Source organism: Vicugna pacos, chromosome 19, assembly GCF_048564905.1.
Source record: "Vicugna pacos chromosome 19, VicPac4, whole genome shotgun sequence".
NCBI classification, from domain to species: domain Eukaryota; kingdom Metazoa; phylum Chordata; class Mammalia; order Artiodactyla; family Camelidae; genus Vicugna; species Vicugna pacos.
The window spans coordinates 2,806,377-2,828,601 of NC_133005.1; the positions used below are offsets into that span (position 1 = coordinate 2,806,377).

Consider the following 22,225-nt stretch of genomic DNA (forward strand, 5'->3'; position numbering starts at 1 on the left):
TTGGATGCGGTTCTGTAACTGTTGGCTTACACATTCTTTAGCGATCCCTGTTTGGGCACAAAGTCTAACAGACGCTGAGACCTCAAAACAGGGATGTGGCCACAAATTATGACTAATGTTAATTCTCTGACAGGGTGTTTACAAACTGGCCAGGTACGTTCTTCCCCACATGAGTGCAAAAGGTGCCCAGTGTATGGAACACAAGGTGAACTCTGTCACTGTTATGTGTGTCCTGCTGCCCATGTGCTTGGCTCCTTAACCCACTCCTGCAGCTATGAGGAGAGAGCTCGGTACCTCGAAGCGGTAATTCAGAACCACCGGGAAGTCATGACGTTCGAGGACTTCACAGCCCAGGTCTTCTCCCCGTCCCCCGGCTACTCCCTCGGTGGAACCGGTGAGTGTTTGCACCGTCCTCCCTCCCCCGGCCCCGAAGTGCACCCGCGCCGCCGACGTACACCTGTTTTGCACAGATAAACGCTCGCAGATGTAAGAAGCGCGGTCTCCCTCTGCATCAGCTGATGAATGTCAAAAGGAGCGGTGACATCCATTTTAATTTGCTTTGTATCCGAGCTGTTCCCCCGGTTCTGTTCTTCCACTCTCCTGTTAACCTCTGCGTCTAGTGGGGTTAATGAACTTTCTCTCAGTGATGTGCTCCGGCCCGCTCGGGAGTGGGGTTTCTTGCTGAGCTGGGAATATGCTGTTGAAAAGCGGGGCCCGAATCAGCGTTCACTCATCTAAAAGAGTTCCTCACAGTCGGAGCCGTTGCTACCAGTGCTGAGCGGGGTTACGCTGTGGAGACCCCGGGTGAGGGGCTGACATGGGGAGATGGGGGACGGCCCTTGGTCCGTCATCACACGGGCGGCGAGCACCCCTGTCACGTGGACAGGCCGCTGAGAGCAGCAGCTGGTGGGGAACCTGCTAGAAACGATCAGAAGCACTCTCACTCACCAGACCAGCCGGAATTCCAAAATTTTTGTGTTTAGGTTTTACTCTTTTTATATTTCCCATTTAGGGGAAAAAAATGTGTGCTGGCACCTAAACCAATGAAATGATCACTGAGGGCCCCCCACAACACACACGGAGTAGAATTACTCATACATTTCTGTGTGTAGTTTCGAGTCAGTTGCCTTTCCAGAAGGGAATGGGGTGTTCAGTCAACGCAGGCTGAGACCTTGAACGAGGGCCGCCTCCTCCCGCCCGGCCAGCGCAGCTCTTAGAGGGCCTGACAGATTTCCACCCCGTGTCACTGCTCTCCCACTGCTGCCTGGCTCCTCCCGTTCTGACTTGTTAACAAATATCTTACACACAAAGTGAAAAAAAATTAAATTCAGTGAAATAAATCACCTACAAATAAAACCAGCCATGCATCATTGTTGAACATCGCTGGCTGCAGTCCTGGCCTCCCCGCGCTCTGCGGCTGATAAGAGGGAGCGGCCGGCGCTGGCGCGGGGGCCGGGAGCAGCAGGCAGAAGGCCGGGGAGATAAGCGGGCTGGCGGAGGTGCGGGGCCCCGCGATTTACATAATCACGCCGGCCCGGCGGGGCGGCCGGAGCCACGCCGGCCTCTGTCCGTCTCTGCTGAGCTGCGGTACTAAATAAGCACCATGAGAAAAGCCCACACGAAGCTGTGATTAACGTTTCTCACATTAAAAAAGCAGGACAGCTGTGAGTCGAATTCTCTTACACACTCTGCCGACATCCTACCTAAGACCAAGAAAAAGTCAGTTTCAAGAGAAATGAAGATTTCATTCCCAGTCTGGCTGCAGGTTTAAAACCACTTCTGATGTTTAGGCGAAGGAGCACGAAGGATCAAAGCTCGTCTTGAAAAAACAAAAAGTTCTCATTCAGCATTTTTGCATCTTCACGAGGGATGGGGACCAAGTTTTTCAGTGCAGGGTTGTTTGTTGTTTTTTTTTTTAAACTCTTGAGAAAGCTTTTGTTTTTTTAAAATTAGAAGAAATTAAGTAATGAGATACTTCCATTCCTTAACTCAGCTGTTCTGTTTTTAGGGCTCTTGATTACGATTTTTTTTATTGAAGTAGAGCTGATTTACAATGTTGTGTTAGTTTCTGGGGTACAGCACAGTGATCCAGTCATACACATACATCCTTTCTCATTATGGGTTATTATAAGATATTGAACGTATTTCCCTGTGCTTTACATGATTAAGGTGTTACTGAAACAAATATTGATGAACTTTCTTTTCCTTGTATATTTTAGCCTCTACGTAAGCTAACTTGATCTTTCCCAAAAGTTCATAATTATTTAAACCGATTCAAATGAGTCCGTGCGTGAGTGAGCCTCTAGGAGTGATTTGGGTTTTTTTAAAGACCTGCTGTTTGGAGACAGGCTTCTGTAAGAATGTTGCATCTGCCGAAGTCACTGACTGGATAAAGGTCCTGACGGCTCGTTAAGAGTGGGTGTTGGTGCCTGTACAAAAGGCACATGAGACCAGAGGTGGGATCGAGACACACGCTGTCCTTCCTCTTTTCAGATGATTGGCATCAGGGTCACGCTTCACGACGTACAGGGCGTAGGGTGTTCGGTGTGGGGTGGTAACGTTTTCTACGCGTCTCACACCGGCCCATGGATGTGACTCTGAGTCTGGGCACAACGTTCTCTTCCCACACGCTGCGTCTCTGCCCACGACAGCCATCAGGAAGGAGCCCAAAATGAACTTGCTTTGAACTGGAACTTGGTTGGGGGGGACCTCTGTCCCGTGCACAAGCACACTTTCAGAACCACGTCCTCTTCCGGCTCACAGCCAGTTTTGCTTTTGAGGAATCCCTGTGCCTGTCTGTTTCTACTTTTACAGATGAAAGCGGTTTTCACTGATTTATTCACCTTGTCTTTTTATTTTGCTGGGACGAGTAGAGTCAAACCCAGATGAGCCAGCCAGCTTAAACTAAGAAACGGAGGTGAAGTCTGCTCTTCCAAGCAACAAGCCAGCTGGAAAAATTGACCCTGAGCGGCTTAAGCTCCCACAGTGCACTTGGGACCCAATCAGACCGTCCAGGCCGCGATGTCGTCAGAGCAGGGCCTCAGCCCCCGCTCACATGCATGTGCACAGTCGGAGGAATTAGGGGCTCCTTTGTGTCCTCGGAACAGGGCTTCGCCGCCAAGCACAGGGAGAGGGACCTGAACACTGTATTCGAACCATACTGTTTTTTGCAGCAGGCAGCCCCATTTCTGGAGGGAAGGCCTCTAATGTCAGCCTTTAAGTCCTAGGTGTAGGGAAGAGCTGTGCTACGTGGGGGTGCTTGTGCCCGAAGACGCACGTGGGAAATGCGGGCTCCCCGCCCCCGCACTGCTGCCTGCCAGCGGCAGCCCACGGAGGGGCACCTGGGCAAGGCAGTGTGCCCCTCCCCACGTCGCACTGTCGACCACGGATGAGGATGTAGCGTCTTTTGTTATTAGGCCAATAGGTGGGTGCTCAGCTTTTAACAAAGAGGTTTAAAAAGCTACTTTCCCAATCAGAAAAAATGTTATGTTGACGCCACCCCACCCGACCTGTCACTCGTATTGATAATGCCCAGGGCATAAAAGGCATTCGAGCTGCTTTCCTACCCAGCTCTGAGCTCTGGGCTGCTTTGATTCCTTCCTTACTGACCAGCAGTTTCTAAAAGGTGGCCAGTGTTTAAAACAATGGCTGCAGTTAACACACACACACGTATGTGTGTGTGTACATGTGTTTTATGCATGTATTTATAGATGCACTTAACACATCCTGGGGTGGGGGACTACTTACTACGTCTGTTTTCAAGCGTGTTTCCAGGGCCGGGCCCGGCGGAGAGGCCTCTAAAGGGTTAAGCGGAGCGGCTGGGACTGATGTAATCAGTGCAGCTCACAGCCAAGTGCATCTGCTCACCATGAGGTCAGTCTTCTGCATGCTAATGACTTGGAAAATCAAGTCTAATGTTTGACATTATCGGAAAGGATATAAATAGTATAAATCTTTACTTTTTGGAAGGTGCTCTTATAAAACAAAAGGAGAAAAAAAAAGAAACTTCAGCTTGGACTTCAGTTTGGTTTTTTTCCCCCAGAACAGCTTTAAAGATTATGTCTGGACCTTAAAGTCTCAGAGGAATCCACTGTGTCTGTCGGTAAATGAACCCCAAGCCGCTGTTGCAGTCACAGCTCGCAGTTCGGTGGAGGAGGACTGCCGGCATCTGCGCTGTGATACCTGCTGTTAAGAATTTTCAAGTTCCTTGCTCAGAAGTTGACAAAGACGGCTTTTCCTCAAAGAACACCTAAACGAGAGGTTCTTCTCCGGAAACACGGACTGACTGCGTTTGCTGAAGATGCCAACGCTGTGTACGGCCCTATTCTGCGTTCACGTTGCTGTCAGGAGCCAGCAGAGGGAGCACAGATCTTTGTTTATCTGTTAGCCCCTCACAAACACATTTGGTTTCTCCGAGATGCGGTCAGGAGCACTGCCTCCCTCATGATCGAGGAGATGGTGAAGGCTCAGGGACTGAGAGCCAGTGGGAGGAACTTCCCCACCAGGCTCCAGCAGATTCTGCCACTTTTAATGTAGGTCATATTCGGAGCTTAAACCGGATTAGTCTGGGTCGGTCTCAGGGTGCTGCAGCCCCTGCCGCCTGCACAGAACTGCCGTCCCCCATCCACACGCGCAGGGTGGCCCGGGGTCCGCTCCCCCGTCTGCGTGATCAGAGTGGCACGGGGTCTGCTTCCAAGGGTTGATGGTGCTCACCTGCCTCATAGAAGACCTGTAGTTTTTTCCTACAAGAAAATCGTTAAGTTCACGGAAGCTATCAGAAGACTCTGCCCAGTGTCACTGGGTCATGCTGGTGGCCAATGAAGTCCCCTCATGGGACGGCAGGTGTGCTGCACGTTGGTCCCAGAGTGAACCCGGTGTGTGGATGTTACACCGGGTGCTTTTAGGACCCAGCAGCCTTCACCTGGAGGGGCGAGCTCACCCAGCTCTCACTGGCCAGGCCCCCTGACCCGTTCTCGGGGCACCTTTGCCAGGGTGCCTCAGGCTAGTCACCGTGCAGTGACCCTGAGACCATTTGCTGGGCAGTTAGCCATCAGGTCAACCCCCAGAAACAGCGCAAGGTGGATCTAACTGTAACCTGCAGAAGAGGAAAGGTTTTCCCCGTTCGCTGAGGGTGGGCCCCTTACAGATTCATTCTGTATCTGCCCCTCTCCTTTCCGCCCCTCCTTCCCAGTTAAAATGGTCCGAATAAAGTTTGATCAGTAGCACATCCTCTGTATTCACCTTCCTCATAAAGTTGCTGAAATCAGCAAAGGGCACTGTGGAACGTGGTGCTGGAAGGGACTTCAGGGGACACCATGTCTCGCCCCTCCCATCATTCCGATGAGCTGAGGACCAGCCGTGCGGGATGACTCAGGGCCGACAGCCTCGCCCCCCTACCCGCTTCTGCCCCTCACAGTGGAGTCAGTGCGCGTGTTAGCGATGTCCCCCACGACTCACGTGGGCACCCTTCCCTGGGCACGCTGTCACCAGACCTTGGGTACCAGAGCTCCTCACCGGCCAGTTAGGAGGGAGTGTTTCCGTCCAGACAAGCCATGCAGCCCCTGGGAGGAGAGGAGCAAACAGTGTCCCAGGAAGTCCTCAAACAGAGCGCGCTCGGGGAAGCTCTTGTGTCCTCGTCATGGTTCTTCAGAAAGTCTTCATGAGGTAAGAGTGCACTTTGGAAAGATACCGCGTGACCGGAACCCACAGGCACTTAGGTCACCAGAACCTGCTGTGTGACGTCATGGGTTCCTGTCATTCCTGTCAGGGTGGCCGTGTGTGTCCACTGGCCAGCAGGCATATGTGACGGTGACAGTCTGTGGGTCACCTCGTAGTTGTAGCTGCAAAGTCCTTCCAGCCAGCCACCCCCAACAGGTAGGGGACCGGAAGCCCAGAACACGCATTGACTTCGCTGAGTCCACAGACACACGTGGGGCGCTCCCACGGGGCAGGCGGGTGGGCTGCGGGGCCCCAGCGGCCGTCCTGAGGCCTCGAGAAGCTTCTGATGTCCTGGGGCATCCGGGAGCACCAGCAGGATCCGCCGGAGTCCTGCGCTCACATCCGCTGCCCAGGCTGTCACCAGCCGGGTTCCCGGGGTTTGCACACTGCCCTCCAGGCGGGCCTCCGCCTCCCGCTCCTCCTCTCCACGGCCTCCCCAGCCCCACCGTCCTTCTGGGCTCCCGAGTTCAACGCTGGCCAAACCCTCCCCCCGGAGCCGGCCTCCCCAGCTGCAGGGAGGGCCTGTTGTCTCAGAGAGCAGGGCTCTCTTGTCGCCTGGGTCCAGCCTGTGGTCACTCTGCAGCCCGGCGTCCGATTCTGGAAAGTGAGTCGTGAGAGTGGTGCCTCCAAGTGGCCCCTAGAGGCCCCGTAAGGACTCAGCAAGTTACTGTGTGTCTGAGAAGGGGGCCCAGCAGGTGTCTCCTGGGCTGTCACCTCGCCACCCTGTCTGTCGGGCTTTCCTCACTGTCCAGTGCACGCAGCCACCCTCCTGCTCCATGCGGACCCTGCGCCTCCCGACTCCTGCTGTCTTCCTGGAGCCCGGCTCTGCCTGCATCAGCCTGTCTCGGGGGTGGGGGGTGCATACAGGACCACAGTGGCTGGAGGTGCTGGTTTTTTTAACCCGTAATCCTATTGCCCAAACCCAGTGGTTCTGGCTCGCCTGTGCACCGGGTCACCCACGAAGCCGGTCCAGCCCTATGCTGCATCCTTCCACCAGAGGTGCAGACGTTTTGGTCTGGGTGTGGCCTGGGCGTGGGGACTCCCTGTTCAGAACTAAGCAGGGCTGAGAACCAGTGTCCTGCATGAAGGCGCCTCTGCTTCGTCCTGGTCTCGGTGCCTCTGACTTGTCATCACTTACATCTTGATTCTTCTCAGCATGTGGAAGGCTCTGTCTATGTGTGCGCAATCCTTCTCTCTCTGATGGGCCATCATTTCTTTAGAGAATGAGGCATCAATTTCTTAAAACATCTGCGCCAGGAGGACAACAGGAATGCGGGCCAGCCAGAGCCAGGCTGCTGCTCTCGGGGATACGGGTGTGTCCTCAGCCCGCAGATGTGTGTCCAGCCTGACGCGGGAGGCAGAACAACACCCGGGTCTTATCTCCCCTCCCTCCCCGGCTCCGAGCCTGGTCCGTCCACAGAGCAGGTGACAGTTTGCATAACAAACTTGATTGGGACGCTTTCATAAGCGGTATCGAGGGCTTTAAAGAAAACTCTCGATTGCGCAGTTGGGCGCCACACCTGGCCTCACGTTTTCCTCCAGAGCTCTGGTGCTTTCCCCGGGGTCAGGGAAGAGATGGGACAAACGTGTGTCCCACTTGATCAGATAGAAAACGACAGTGCACCTGTCGGATGCCGCCCCGTCTGGACTGCCTGCGCCCCCCGTGGGTGGGACCGGGCTGGCGTTGAGGGGGAAACGGGCGGCTCTGGAGACCTGCGCTCCATCCTCCCCCCACTTCTGGAGCCTGGCGTCTTTTTAGGGAAAAGCAGATACTCATGAATCACCACGAGGGGCTTGTTACTAAGCCCAGGTAAGTTAGTGCCGCACCACAACTGCATGTCAAAAAGGTGCATCAGGGGAAAAGACAGTCAGCCAGGGTTTGGGTCCATTGGGTCGAGATTTTCCTGAGCCGGGCTGTGCCGTCTACCTCGTGAGCCTGGAAGGAATGAAGACTTCTGACGTGTTGGATGTTCCTCTGAGCATCCTGCTGGTCAGTCTGGCTGAGAGCTGGCAGGCCCATGGACAGGGAGGAGAAGATGCAGAGAGGAAGAAACCACTCCTTCAGAGCCAGCGTGGGGACCCTCCGCCCGGGGCAGGAGCGGAGGCCGCTCCCAGGTTCCCGGGAAAAGGCGGGACCCGAGACCGTTCGTTCCAAAGAATCGACATGACATTTAATTTGTTCCTCGGGAGAACTCGAAGCTGCTGTGTTTTCTGTGAAAGCTGCGTTTGGTTGGCCCTGGTGTCTTAGTCTTGCAGGGTTTTAGCGTGAGTGGCATCTTCTTCCTGCCTCGCTGTTAATTACGGCCCCAGGGACACTCCAGCTGTTGCCAGGAGATGGCCGGCAGGTACCAGCAATTTTTCTCACAAGATGGTTTTTGGAAATGATTCCAAAAGCTAATTTGAAATGACCTTGAGAATGTGCTTCAGGAGAGTCCGAGGGTTCTGACACCCCAGGTTTATGCTCCTTGTGAGGCGTGGCTGGACCCCCATGTCCTGGTTCCAGCAGGTGGAATGGATTCCCTCAGCCATCAGGGTGGGTTCCTGGAAGTCTTGATGATTTCGCTTGAATTTCTGCTTAGCAACAACCAGAGCAAAGGCCAACTGGAACTCTCTTAGCAGCAGTTAAGTCTGCAGACAGGAAAGAGAAAGAATATTTTATACTCTCCCTTTCCAGAAGGATACGTGGTGATAATCAGGAAATGAACCTCTAAATGGCATGGTAAAGAGAAAAGCCAGTTCCTCCTTTGCCTTTAGCCTCTGAAGTCCCTCAAAAGGCTGAAAAGAAATCCCTTAAAAACGGGAAACATGCCAGTCAACTTCATAAAAAAAATTTAAAAGATTACGTAAAGCGTACAGCACTGACGTGGACAGAGCTCATTTCCCAGCACGTAGGAAGCCTCGCAGCACCACTGCAGGGCGTTGAGAAGGAATCAGCAGCATCTTTAGACCACCTGAAGAGCGTGCATCCCAGGTGCACAGAGGACACGCTCCACCCACCTGCGCCCGCACCGGTGGCCCTGCCTCCCGGCACGCTCAGCTGCCACCCAGCATCTCTTCTGAGCAGGCTCAGCTGATCCGGGAGATCTCTGGGGCTGAGGGAAGCCGCTGTGGTCGTCCAGGACTCGCTGGCAAGGCTGCGCCCCGCAGCCCGCATCTCAGGCAAAACCAGGAAGCACAGGGGGCCGGGCGTTGCTGCTGGAGAATGCTTGGGCAGACCCCGCGGCCGGAGCATCCCCGAGCCTGCCTGGTAGGTAGGGGAACCCTGCTCCCTGGCTGCGTCCCTCAGGCAGGAGCAGCAGCTCGAGAAGCAGCCTGGCTCTGGGTGTCATCCGAGCCCCCTGTGACATCGGGCGTGCGGCTATGTGGCTAGGCGCCCCTGACCTGGGTGACCCGGGAACATAGAGAGTGAGAGCCTCAGAGGAAAGGGATCACCGCTGAGGAAAGGCGGCCGCCAGCAAGGAGACGTCTCAGGCCACTGGCTCTGGTTCTGCTCTTTATCCCGTTACCCAAGGCTGCTGACTTGCTGGGAGCCGTATTTAGATACGAAATCTCCGGTCCAGCTTGGTCCAGGGACTCGCGCACCTTGGGTGCAGCCAAGCTGGATGGAAGCTGCAGCTCCCTCAGACCATCACACTGACCCCCCACCCCGAGCGTCGGGGCCTGCACACATTCATGCCAGAGAGACTTGGGACATTGAGGAGCGCTGCTGAGACCAGTACGGGGGTAGGACTGGCCTCCCTGAGAAGGTAGCCCCTGAGGAAACTGAAGGAGGAGCGAGCCACTGGGAATCTGGAGGGGGTGGGGAGCATTTGTTCTGGGCAGAGGGCACAGCAGGAACAAAGGCCCTGAGGCAGGAGCTTTGCTGGCGCACTCAGGGAGCAGCGAGTGGTGGTTATTCGTGGGAAGGGGGGGAAGGTGCTGAGGAGGGGTCCACGGGCAGCTCCCCGAGGGTGTTACTCAGGGGGTGACCCGATACAGTTCTTGTCTGGAGAGATGGCACTGGCTTCTGCGAGGAGGCTGTTCCTCGGGGGAGGGGGCAAGCTCAGTGACATCTCACCCACCATGTTCGCCCGACACCCGGCTCGCAGCAGGCAGTGATGTGCGTCTGACTGGGGAAGGAGATGTGGTGATGGGGCCCCTGGAGAGGCACTCAGAACCATGGAACTAAGCCCTACTCAGGCTACACAGGTGACACAGAGACACCCTCCTCGAGGGGTCAGTCTGCCTGGCAGGGGGAGAAGAGGGAGCAGGTGGAATTCTGACCTGCAGGCATGTATCCCACCCACCTGAGAGCCCCCAGACTCACACCAGCATTGGGTGATCATGAACCCCTGAGCCAGCATGAAGCATCTGGTGGACACCTCTCTCTCGTATGTGGCACAACTTTGAAGAGACTGAAAATGGCTCCCAGTTACCAGAAGAGCTGGGCCTGGAGGCGGGCGTCCCCAGCACACCGTGCTGTCGGACTCAGCCTTTAGAACAACAGGGAATAGGTACAGCTCCTCACACCACGTGGAGGTCTGCCGTGTGCTGTGTGCGCGGCAGCCTCTGCCCTCGCAGAGCAACACTGAGCCCTTCAGTAGTTTTGAAACTGAGAAATGTTGGTTTTGTCCACCGTCAGATCAAGTCCAGTTTCTCCAAACAAGGCTCGTTGCCCCCCACCCTGAAAGGACCCTGCTGTGGGGAACACACTGGATGAAGCAAATGACAGGGTGCGGGGCCAGGGAGCCCTGCTTTTGTGGCAAAGGCAAAGTGTCCCTCCCCAAGGCAGAAAGGACTGTCTTAAAGGATTTTAAAGGATATTTTATGGGATTGATGGCCTGTGAAGTGTGTGCCACAGACGCATCCCCGCTTTGGCACAGGTCACTGAGAAGCCTAAGTGAAAGCTACCAAAGTACTTCCTACTGCAGGACGCGGATGGTGCCCCTGGGGGGGAACGTCTGAGCCGTGGGCTCGAGGGGCTTCCATCACGTCCAGAGACCACAAAACAGCTTTTATCAGCGAGACCCAGCCAGCCCGTTGCGTCCTTACTGCTTCCTCAGAGCCTCAGACCAGCACCGGAGCTCAGTGTCCCCACGGTCACCACAGACATGACTGCGGCATCTCCTGGAGCCGTCAGTTATCGGGGAACTTAAAACCCAGTCCTGAGGGGCACACAGAATCCCAGTGGAGCCCCGCTCACCACCCGCGGCCGCGCCTGAGCTATTAGAAAGCAGATAAACGGAAGTCGGAATAAAACTGAGAGACAACCTTGAAGGGAGACCGGTGTGTCACCCGAGGGGCAGCACCGTCTCCTTGGCCTGAGGGTGGTGAGAAGTGGGTGCCGTGGCCGGGAGCCGAGGTGCTGGGCGCGTGCGAAACCTCGCCTCCCCGGGGCCTGCAGACGGATTTATTTCCCCTCGAACTTGGAGCCACCTCTGTCGTGTCACTCTTGGAAAGGTGGCGGCAGTAAGGCTGCCCAGACCACCTTCTATTCTTTTTTGCCGTTTTTAAAAACATTATTGAAATGTAACTCGTAGACCATACGATTCATCCGTTTAAAGAACACAATTCAGTGTTTTTGGTATGTTCACGAGGTTGTGCAACCAGCACCACAATCTAACATGGAACATTTTCGTCCCTCCTGAAAAACAAAACAAAAGCGAAGCCCACTAGTGGCCAAGCCGCATCCGTCCCGACCTGCGCCCCAGCGGCCACCAGTCTGCTTCCGGTCCCTGGGATCTGCGGGTCCCGGGCGTCTTGTTTAAACGGGGTGTCTGGCACATGGTCCCCACTGGCTGCTGTCACTCCGCAGGTTCCCAAAGGCCGTCCACACCGTCGCCTGTATCAGCCCTTTACTAACTTTCACCGCCAGATAATACCCCGTCGTAAGCGTAGGTGATGTTTGGGTTCCAGTCATCGTTTGATGGACATTTGAGCTGTTTCTGTGTTTTACCTGTTACGAACATCGCCGCTGTAAACATGTCTGTACTGTTGTTCCATTTTGAGACGTGAATTCAATCTGGTTCGATGGACAGCCTCGCCGTGGCGGGCTGTGGCAGCCATCTCGGTGGTCACATTCTGGGAGATGGCAGAAGGGCCTGGAGACATCTTTCTCCATGAGGGGCTGACCTGATATTAATCTTCGATTTAGCATTTAGTCAAACTCAATCATAGATCGGTAAGAGGACATTGTAGTCGTGGAAGGGGACTAGAGAAATGCCAGACCAGCGCTTTTGTGAACGTCCCGCCCACTGGCCGCAGCCCACGCAGGTGCAGCCCACGTGCTCTTTCTGCTGGTCTTTCGGCCCAGCTGTCCCAGCTTTCTGCTTCAGAATCAAAGTCAACGGGCAAGACCAGCGACCAAAAGGAGGACGCAGAGCCCAGAGCCAGGGCCGGGGCCAGGCCACAGCCAGCACTGCTGGGCTGGAAACACTGGAAGGCGTCCTGGGCCATCTGGAGATGGTGATGAGGCTGGCTGAGTCCCACGGGTCTTGGGTGCCAGCGGCGAGCGAGTGTGGGGCCCGCCCCGCCCGTGGCTGCACCTGTTCCTGCCCTCAGAGCCCTTCCAAGGACCTAAGTGGGCCAGCAGCTCTCCGTCCCCGCGCTGTCTGCCCCCCTGCTGGGAGGACGCTGAGCCCCCGTCCAGGTTCCCTCCTCGCCCAGGCCAGCTCTCAGAGCCATTCCCCTCCCTGATTGTCTTGGACCAGTTAATCGTTTCCCACGCTGACTGCTCAGTAACAAGGACCCGGGGAGAGCTGCCACTTCTCCGGTCTGACCCTGCGCAGCGTGGTCCCAGGGCAGCCTTGCCCCGGAGATGAGACGCGGGGCAGATCCTGGCTCTTTCGCCCTCCCGGTGAGAACAGGCAGGGGAAACGGGCCCCAGAAGGGCCCACCTGTGCTTGCCAAGCCTCCGCTCGGCAGAGCTGTGCAGAGCACCGCGGACCTCCAGCCACACGGCTGCTTGCGGTGTTTCTCCAGGTCCTCGTTGGCATCCAGGTGTCGGAGGAGTCGCGCGGGCCCAGGAAGCAGGGCGTCTTCAAGAGCGCCCCGGCCCCTCCGGGCTCCCGCTCTGCGTCTGGGCCCCCGAGTGGCCGCGGCTGGCCCGCTGGTGTCAGAGCTCCTCCCGAAGGGTCTCCCAGGCGGGTCAGCCTCAGACGTGAGCAGGGCCGACTTCCGCCTTCCAGCACCACGAACGTGTGAGAAAGGCCTTGAATGTAAGACACACAGAAACCCAGCAGTCGGTGTTTCTCCTCCTTTTTTCACTATTGCCCCACCGCGGGGGCTCCTAAGACGTCGTTTTGTAGTTTGAAAATGTTTTTCCTAAGACATTTTTATTTCCTAACTTGTCCCCTCGCCCAGAACACCACAGAAATACCATTTACCTGTTTATTTACCCTGCAGACATCTGGGTTTTATCCATATAAAAGGTAAGATACTTTCGCCCCCAACAGCATGCCGGAGCCCCTCTGCCGACTCCGCCTCCCACCAACTCGGGGGTTTAGCTACTTTGCTGCTGTGGCCAGAGCCTAGAACAGTCCCTGGCATGTACCAGGGTGCCCAGCCGATGGAAGGATGGAGTCATTATGCTTTGTGCCTCCACCCCCGGCCCCCCAGCATCACGCACCTCTAGGCACAGCGGTCTCTTCCGGTGCCTCCCAGCACTGCCCAGGTTAGCGGATTCCTCACGCCGAACCCCAGGGACGTGTCAGGAAGCTGACAGCCTGCTCTTCTGTTCCAAGCACGGGGCCCCGCCCTTTGGTGGCACTGTCTGTGTGTCAGGGCAAGTGACATTTGAGCCCCGTGGAATAATTACAGCAGCCCCCAACTGTCTCTGTCTTTGCATCTCCTTAACTCACCCGTGGATTGGCAGTCTCTGAGACATTCTGTCTGGTCCAGCACGCCACACCGGGCTGCATCTGGGGACACGCCGGGAGAGGAGCGAGCGGTCCTCATCAGCAATTACAAACAAGCCCTCCATTGTCAGCCGCGCCATCTGCTTTCTGGGTTCCACCAATCGGGTGCCTGGACGCCCAGCATAGCCAGGGCTGAGGACTGCAGGGGAGGGAGGCCAAGGAGCCCCTGCGTGGGGAGACCGCTTGCTTGCACTGGAGAAGGTCAGCAGCCCAGGGCCCCAGGAAGCCCCTCCACTCTGGGAAGACCCCCGCAGAGATGTTCTTCGACTGCCGTCTTCTGTGAGCACACAGGGCGCTGGGGGAAGACGGGGCATCTGGATAGTCACATTGTCTAGAGGTTCCACAGGAACTTTTCTGGTCAAGCACCAGGAACCACACTGCCCGAGAACGTCTGTGCCCCCAGAAACCGAGCGCTGTGTAAAGAGGGAGCAGCCAGTGGTGGCTGGAAGTCAGGGAAGGCAGAGGATGCCACTGGATCGTTTCCATCAGTTACTTGTCCTGAAATTCCCAACCCCAGACAATTCTGGAGGGTTGGGAGGAGTGAATTTTCATCGACAGGTTGGAAAAGCAGAGAAGTCCACATTCCTTTCGGAGAGCCCCACCTAGGATGTGTCAGAGGTGCCTCCTCCAGCAGCATCCATCTTCGAAGCTGGCCCTGGTCACTGTGCCAGCCTTGGCAGGCGAGGTCAGCAGACGATCCGGGTTTACAACTGTGGCCGTGCAGACAGCAGGCCATGTCACCGACAAGGGTCCTTTGTCTGGATGTGGTGGTGGTCTGGTGACAGTGAATTCGGAGCATTGTGGGGGTTGGGGTGAGGGGCTGTCCCCTGATGCGGAGAGAGGCTGCGTTTGCTAAGGAAACTCACATGGGAACTGGGGCAGCCGTGGGAGGCATGGGGTGATCAAGAAAGACGCTCACAGAGCACAGACGAGCTCAGAGCCTCTCCCAGGCTTGGTGGGACTGCCAGGCACTCACTGCTCTGTGAGTGAGGTGAGCTTACAGTCCAGTTTCGCCACTGCAGGGTTCCCTCTGCAGCCACCTCTGCCCAGCACGCCGTGTGCTTCCTCCCTGAGGACCGTCACACCACAGGTGACACCTGTACCGAATCAGCACGCTGTGTGCCACTCCAAAGCCCATAAATGAAGCTGAGAGCCACGTAAACTTGGATACTTTATTTTTTCAGGTCATCCATTGACTTCCAACTCTCATCTTTGACTGTGTTTTAGGCCAAATATTTAGGAAATGCTGGCCGGGAAGTGGGGGGAGGATACAGTGGTCAGTGCCGCCTGGTCACTGGGGCTCCCAACAGCATCTGTCCCGCATCCTAGGAGAGCCAGTGTCACCTTCATGTCACACTGAGGCGTGTGGCGGCAGCTCCACTCTGTCCTTCCAAGTCGAAATTTAGGTGAATTTCCAGGGCGTGATGCTCTCCGAGGCTGCAGGGACGCTCAGGCAGCCCAGGGGGGAGCATGTGATGAGCACCGTGTTCGTGAGTTGGGAGGTGCGGGCTTGTACTCATTTGATTTTATGTTCTTTCCTGCAGATTAAAGAACCGAAGGGTCTCCCCGCAGGATTTGAACAAGGTAAGACTGACACTTCAGCAGATTTGCTCAACCGCCCTGCTCCTCAGGGACCCTCCTCCCTTCCTCCGTGGCTGACATGGCACTGAGATGCCCCCACCGGTTCCTGCCACCCCACCACCACCACTGAGGGGCTCTGCCCACGTGTCTGTGCTGCCCACCCGCCCGGGAGACCCGGCCTCGCCTCACTCCTGCCCCTGTACTCTGGGCGGAATCAGACACCAACACCTGCCATCCCAGAAAATGTCTTTGTCGCCGCCCTTTTGTGTGCAGGGCCTCGGGGAGCCCGGGGACCGGGGCCTCCCCCTTTTTTGTTGCCCAGCCAGGAGGAGCGGGGTCTTGAGATGGGCCGATAAGACGCGGCACGTGCGGGCTGGCCTTTGACCGCTGGCCTTCGCGGGGCCCCCGAGGCCTGGGATGGGGGGCAGGCTGTCCTGAGTGTGCTGAATGGAGCAGCTGGGAGTGGGAGAGCAGACAAAAGCTGGGGGAGCACAGAGGGCGGAGGACCCCGCATGGCTGCAGGGTAGGGCCCAGAGGGCAGGCCGGCCGTGGCAGGTGTGGCCTCCGTGGGCCTCCCCATTCTGCCCCGACCGGGGTCCGGGCCCTTCCCGTGTGCACCGATGGCAGCGGCCACCTCCCGGCAGTGCCAGCAGAAAACCCAGTGGGGTGGCCGGCTATACTGGCTCGTGGGTCCACCGGTGGAAAGGGGACCGGGTGACGATGGTGCGGAAGGTCAGGGAGGGGCTGTCATTTTCAGCCCCGTCACCCCAGGGGGGCGGTGGTGCAGACACTGCTGCTGAGTGAACGCGGACGCCGGAGGTTAGGTCTAGATCCTTGGTTTACCCTCCTCGCCCGGGAGGGGCCACTGGCTTAGGGCCAGTTAGGGAGCTGACCCTCCCACCCGGCTGCTCTTTCTTAACCCCACCAGCAGCAGGGATTCATGCAGAAGCCTGTGTTTGCTGGGAGATCCCCCCAACCTGCGTCCCCCAGCTCTTGCCACAAAAGCAGCAAAGTGGGGCTTCGGTGTCCTTTGGACAGACCCGGCTCCCCACAGGAGGGACAGGCCGAGGGGGTGCAGGAGTGCAGTCACCCCTGTTAGAGGCGGCCCAGCATGCTCGGTCCGCGGCTGCTGCTTCCCCGTCAGTCATGGGTGCGGCCGGCCTGGCAGGAGCCACTGCCAGCCGGGAGGTGCCAGCAGAAAGGCGGGGACCCGAGGAACGCGGGACCTTCCCGGGGGGCACTGCCCTCCCGTGGCTGCATAGCTTCAGGGCTCGTCCAGGGTGGCAGCGCCCCCTGCCCCCCACGCTGCCGTGCAGGACCTCGAGGGGCGCCCTCTGGCCTCCTTGGTAGGGGTGGGGGGCTCAGTGTTTCCCTTCTGACCCAGAATTACTCTCACTTAATATCAGATCTTTGAAAACCACTTTCTCTCTCATTTACTTGTTTGTTTTGTTTCCGTCTCCCAATGGCTCCGCTTACAAAGTGGGTGGCGTGGGTCCTAGTTAGCAACGTTGAGGTCTCGTAGCTTGAAGGGGCCGTATTTCAAAATGGAGTTTTACCTGGGATTGAATCAGGGTTGTTCGCTCGCCGCCCCTGCGCCTTGGGACCCCACGCTGATGCCCACCTCCGGCTGCAAGGGGCTGGGACGATGCCCGTCACCAGTGCCGTCCCCGCTTCGGGTGACAGCACGGCTGTGCTGCGTTTGTTAAAAGCAGCCCGGTTTCAAGGACGAAAGCAGCAGGAGAGGGCCCAGAACTCCTCTCTCTGCCCAACCTTCCTGGGACCTGAAGGGAGGAGACAGCGAAGCCTGGGCTGGGGGATCTCAGTTTCATAGCAGCACTGGGGAGGGCGTCTCCTCCAGTCCAAGCGTGTTCACAGGTACTGACCTCAGAGGCTCTCCCTGGAAACAGTGAGGTGAGGGCAGAAAATGAAAGAAGATGCTGTCTGTGCGAAAGATAACTTAGGTAAATTAATTTCAAAGGCCAGTAGTCATAAAAATGTCAAAAGCCAAAGCTCTGGAAGTGAAGCAAGCCAGAGGAGGTTAGAAAGTCTGCTTTTGAGGAAGCGTGGGGTGTCACCCAGCAGGGTTTAAAGATAGGTTACGAGGGGAAGGGTGATGAAACGGGCCTCCCTTGAAGCCCGGCCCCAGGGACCCGTGTCAGCAACAGCGGCCGAGTGTTGCAGCAGCCGGCGCCCGGGTCCCTCTGAGCACTGAGCAGCCCTGCGGGGGGGACACGCAGGCAGCCCTGGGGGGGCAGGGCACGCAGACTCCAGCTTCATTCCTTTCCCTCCGGAGCTCAGCAGCAGTCCATCAGTCCTGACCTCCCATCTCCGGCTCCTGGGGGAGTAGAGTTTGTACTCGTGGTGCAAAGCCCCAGTATGTCAGCCTATGTAAGAACACCAACGGGTCCCACCCTTCAGGTCCTCCTGCTTCTCCACTGGCTCTGGGCAGAGATGCTCCATGCCCGCACTGCCCGCACTGTCATCAGGGCCTTTTCTCTTCCGTCTTTGTTTGCAGACTGGACCGTGAGGCCCAGTTAATTTGCAAAAGGTCCACAGCTCCTTTCACACCGCGGGCAAGCCCAGAGCAAAGGCCGGGAGCGGGGAGGACCTCGGTGTGTGGATTCGTCCAGCATTCGTCCCAGTGCTGGGCGCAGGGCGGGGTCCAGTCCACTTCCCAGGCCGTGTCTTGAGACCCACACCCTGCCTCCAGCCTGCGCCCACGAGCCTCCCTCTGCTTCCTTCCAGGACCTGGCCACCGAGATGAGCCTCCGGGGGAGGAGCAGAAGAGGAGATGCCCCCTTCCCCACCCGAACCCCCTAACCCAGATTCTGGGGATGCTGCGGCTCTGTGGGCGCCCTCAGCGTGGCTTCCTGTTCCCGGGCTTCTGAAGTGAGAGGAGCCCCACCGAAGTGCTGCAGATCGGACTTTCCAGCTGGCAGTGGCGTCTCATGTGCCTCGGGCTTTGGAAGAAGAAAAGAAAGGGCTCCCCCCCAACCAGAGATGAGTGCACTGTCATGTGGCGCCGGGGGTGGGGGGGCTGCCCGCCGAGGAGACAGAAGGTTCCGGGCTCTGGGGGAGGGTGGGGGGCAGCCGGCTCCACACCCCGGCCGGCTCCTCTCGTCTGTAAGCCCTCCCTGCTTCGCCCAGGGGCCCGCAAAGCTCCTGACGTTGCTGCAGAGAGGTTTTCCCTGCCTTGGTGTTGCTGGTGCTTCTGTGAGGATTCCTGCTTTACTCAAAAATTTCATCATCGTGGAAATTGGCTTTCCCTCGGGTCCGGAGCCCAGGAGAAGTTTTACCTCCCCTGCTGTGTTTCCTTCCACCTGGTTCCCGCCGCCCGCTACCTCCGGAGAGGCTTCCTGGCCCTGGCTGTGCCGGGGTGACGGTGAGGCGCCCAGCAGAGAGCACGCAGGTGACCAGAAACGGAGGGTCCTGCCTGCAGAACCCCCCGCGGGTCAGGAAGCCGTCCAGGCGTCCGTGTGGCCTGGGCGCTGGCCTGAGACAGGCCCCTGGAATGTGCATCCGCCTCCAGAGGCCTGGCCCACGCTGGCGGCCATGCCGGCTGCCCTGAGGGCCTCACACCCAGGTCCCGGCTCCCGGAGTGTCGGGTGACAGATCCCCAGAAAGGGGGCTGAGCCCTGCTTTTTACCCATTCAGCTCCAAGGAAGCCCGGGTGTGCCCGTTTTTAAAAAAGAAAAGCTGAAAAGTGAAAAGCCCCACCCCCCACGTGCGCTTGCCCGGCGCCCTTGGTGGGGTCAGCGAGTGTTGGGTGCAGGCCTCTGCTGGTCACCTAGGCCATCGGGCCGTCTCCAGGGTGACAGCCTTGGGCTCAGAGTGCAGGAGCCGCCAGCTAAGGGCCCAGAGGGTCTCCATGCGGGGGCTTCCCCGCCCTCCCCTGCCCTCTGCCTCCCAGCTCTTGCCCCCACCCGCGTGTACCCCGGCCTGCCGTGGCCACCTGCCTGGGGGTTCCTCCGAGCCCCGAGCCCCAGCACAGTGGCCACCTTCACTGACTGTCAGCTACCCAGTTGGTTTGGCTGGGACCTGACCTTTGCAGGAGAAACAGGCCGACCAGGAGCCAGCCTTGCTCTGGGGGCAGCGAGACAGGGTTGACAAGGCCATTCCTGTGAGAAGGAGGGGACCCTGCGTTCTGGAGAGAGCTGGTTTCTCTGCTTTCCAGGGGCCTGCGGGTGGGGCTCGAGGCCCCCAGACCGGGGCAGCTGGAGCGCTGTCTGCACCAGAGAGAACCAGAGACGTTTCCCAGGCCAGCGTCGCTGGGGGCTCAGTGGTACCATGAAGGTGACCGGAAGTGGCAGCGTTTTCTGTTGCCAGCAAATGTCCCGATTCCTGTTTTCCTCCGCACCCCCCCCCAGGGTGCAGCGACGTGGGCTTTCTGGCCGCACCGCTTGGCCCACGTGGCTCAGACTCGACACTGCTGTGCCGTCTGCTGTTTACAGAGCTCCCAGCCCTGATTCCGGCAGGAGAGCAGCCCTCGTTCCTGGGCTCCGGAGTCCCACCTGGGCTCGGAAGTTACAGCTTCTGGGGGAATGTTTCACCTTCAGGCTCTAGAAGATCCCCCATTGCAGAATTCCTGAATTTGGTCAGTGTCAGGACTAGGAAGGCCTATTAAACTCCCCTGGACTTTGCTCCGTGGTTCCGTTTTCTCTCTAGGAACCAATCTCCCCGACCTGTCGTGGGAAAGTCAGTTGTGGGTAGCAGGTAAGTAGATCTTCCTAGAATCCCTGAGGATTTTGACAACCTCGTGACCCCAGGTGACAGCCAGCAGGTTCACGGCTACTCTCAGTAACAGCTTTGGCTTAGAGATTTGGAACTGGGGAACAGGGAGTCTGACAACCAGGTTTGCTTGCAATCACGTGGACTTGAATCATTTTTGTTATTTGGGGTGGAAAATTGAAATGATCAAGTTTGTTCTTTTCTCAGAAAAGCAAATATTGTGCTTCTGTAATAAATGCCTTTCAGCAAAATTGCAAAAGCCGAGGATCACTCATCCGGGGGGGACCCACCTGAGTCACAGTGCTGACTCGTCACATTAGTAGGTCAGCCGTCTGTAAAGAAAAATGGCCCTAATTGGCCCAAAATGGATAAGACTCGCCAGCCTCCAGGCAGGGCCAGCCCAGTCCCTCTCCTCTCTTTGCTGATCTCCACCTAAAGCAAAGCTGGTGTTCAGTAGTCCCACTGAGTAGGTTTTCATACTTAAAAAAATATATAGTAATTCCACAAAATGATGGCATTTTAAATAGTGAAACCTTACTCAGGCGTGAGGATCTCAGCTTGGGGGAGTGACTAGCGCAGTGGTTAAGGCCGCGCTTGCAGAGAGCCAGAGGGAAGGAGGGGCTGATGGATCCGCCTCCGCCTCACCGAGGAGACGGTGCGGGTGTGCAGACACGGCGGGTCGCGTCTTCCTGACAGTCCTCGGGCGTGAACCCCGCGCTTCCTGTCCTGTCCTATCTGTGTCTGGAGGTCTGAGGGATTCTTCCACGCGCACTGCGATGTCTCACGCGTGGCTGTGTTACCTTTTGTAGCTACTGAAGGGGGTCTGTTCGCATCTGCAGGGAAAACGCAGCAGGAAACAGCCACGTTCTCGTCGCGCTCAGTATGGCCCACACGTGAAACGGATGCTTTCCTCTGTCTTCAGGTCTGCACTATTTAGTACATGCACATAAGGGGAAAAAATTGAGAAATACGGTAAATTAAGTTATAGTGCGTCGTTTGATTTTTATTTTGCTTCTCTCGTTATTTAATTTTCCTAATGCTCCACATCTGGGCTTAGACGGGCCTATCACCCACTTTGCAGGCACGTGTGGGCGGGGCCGCACCGCGGGGGGCGGGGCCCGGGCTCCCTGGCGACCGCTCAGACTCTCCAGTTTAACCTCTTCCTGTCTGATTTACTGTGACGACTTAATAAAGTAGAAACAGCACTTCTGTGCCACGTGTTTGTTTTGTTCTCATGATAGTTTGTAGGAAGTTTATCCTGGCATCTAACAAAAGGTGGTTTACATCTTTATCAGACGAAGATGTTCAAAAGCATTTGCTTTTAACCAAAGCCTAAAGATGTATCCAAAACGGTGGCCAGTACAGACACAGGGAAGATGACAGGTACGTTTTTGTAAAAGTGACCTCTCGGGTCATAAGACGGACACTGGGAACCACTCACGGGAGGACTCGAGCCCCTGCGTCTCTGACCACGTGCATCACAGTCCATCCCCTCGCCGGGGTCAGGTAGCCGGGCCTGTATCCCTGCGCTTGGTGTCCAAGGCCCAGGATGAGCCCGGCTGTGGCCCCGCTCCTCCAGGGCAGCCCCCTGTGCCAGCGCCCTTCCAGAGCCCTTCCAGAGCCCCGGAGTCCCTGACCCTGGTAGTGAGAGGCCAGCCTCGAGGGTTTGTCTCATGAATGAGCAACAGACAAGAGGTAATAACGAAATAACGCCCCCGCGGTGCGGCTGAAGCCGGGCTGCGGCCCCACCTCAGGACCCCAGCTCTCACATTCAGACCCCTCCGCCGGGTGGGCCCTGCCAGCATCCGGCTGCTCCCCTGCTCTGGGCAGCAGGGAGCTTCCAGGACGTTAGACAATCAGGCTTTGTCAAAAAGCATCCATTTGTCCAGTTAGCAAATACTTGTTGAGCACATGTACTTCGGAGACGTTTTGGTGACCTCACCAGGGACCCAGGTGCCTTTTTCAGCTTTTGCAGGAGCAGGAGCTCGGAGGTCCGCTGTGCTTTCGGTCCGCGGATCCTCGTCGAATGTAGCTCGGTGCGGTTTCTGAGCTCCGCGGCCCGGAAGCAGTGGGTCACTGTGGTTCCTGTAAGTGATCCTGGTCATCTTCAAAAAATACTCACCACATCTCAGACCATATTTGCAGATCTTCAGCAGAATTCTGAAAAGACTCCAACTTCCAGTGGTTCCAAAAGGACCCCTCATACAAATAATGCTCTTCTCGGCCGTTCTTGGCTTTCGCTAGACGCTAGACTTTAAAGAAAAACTAGCCTTCGGGTGCAGCCTGGTCCTGGTGTAATTCTC

General features: G+C 57.0%; 1 protein-coding gene across 1 annotated transcript in view; it reads left to right on the plus strand.

The window, feature by feature from the left end:
• Nucleotides 1-21,127, plus strand: part of RALGAPA2 (Ral GTPase activating protein catalytic subunit alpha 2) — a 266,689-nt gene extending 245,562 nt beyond the window's left edge. The window contains exons 38-40 of the mRNA XM_072943695.1: nt 273-394; nt 15,158-15,197; nt 17,940-21,127. Coding sequence (XP_072799796.1) covers nt 273-394; nt 15,158-15,162 — 127 coding nt within the window. The 3' untranslated portion in view covers nt 15,163-15,197; nt 17,940-21,127. The remainder of the gene's footprint in view (nt 1-272; nt 395-15,157; nt 15,198-17,939) is intronic.
• Nucleotides 21,128-22,225: the final 1,098 nt, after the last annotated feature.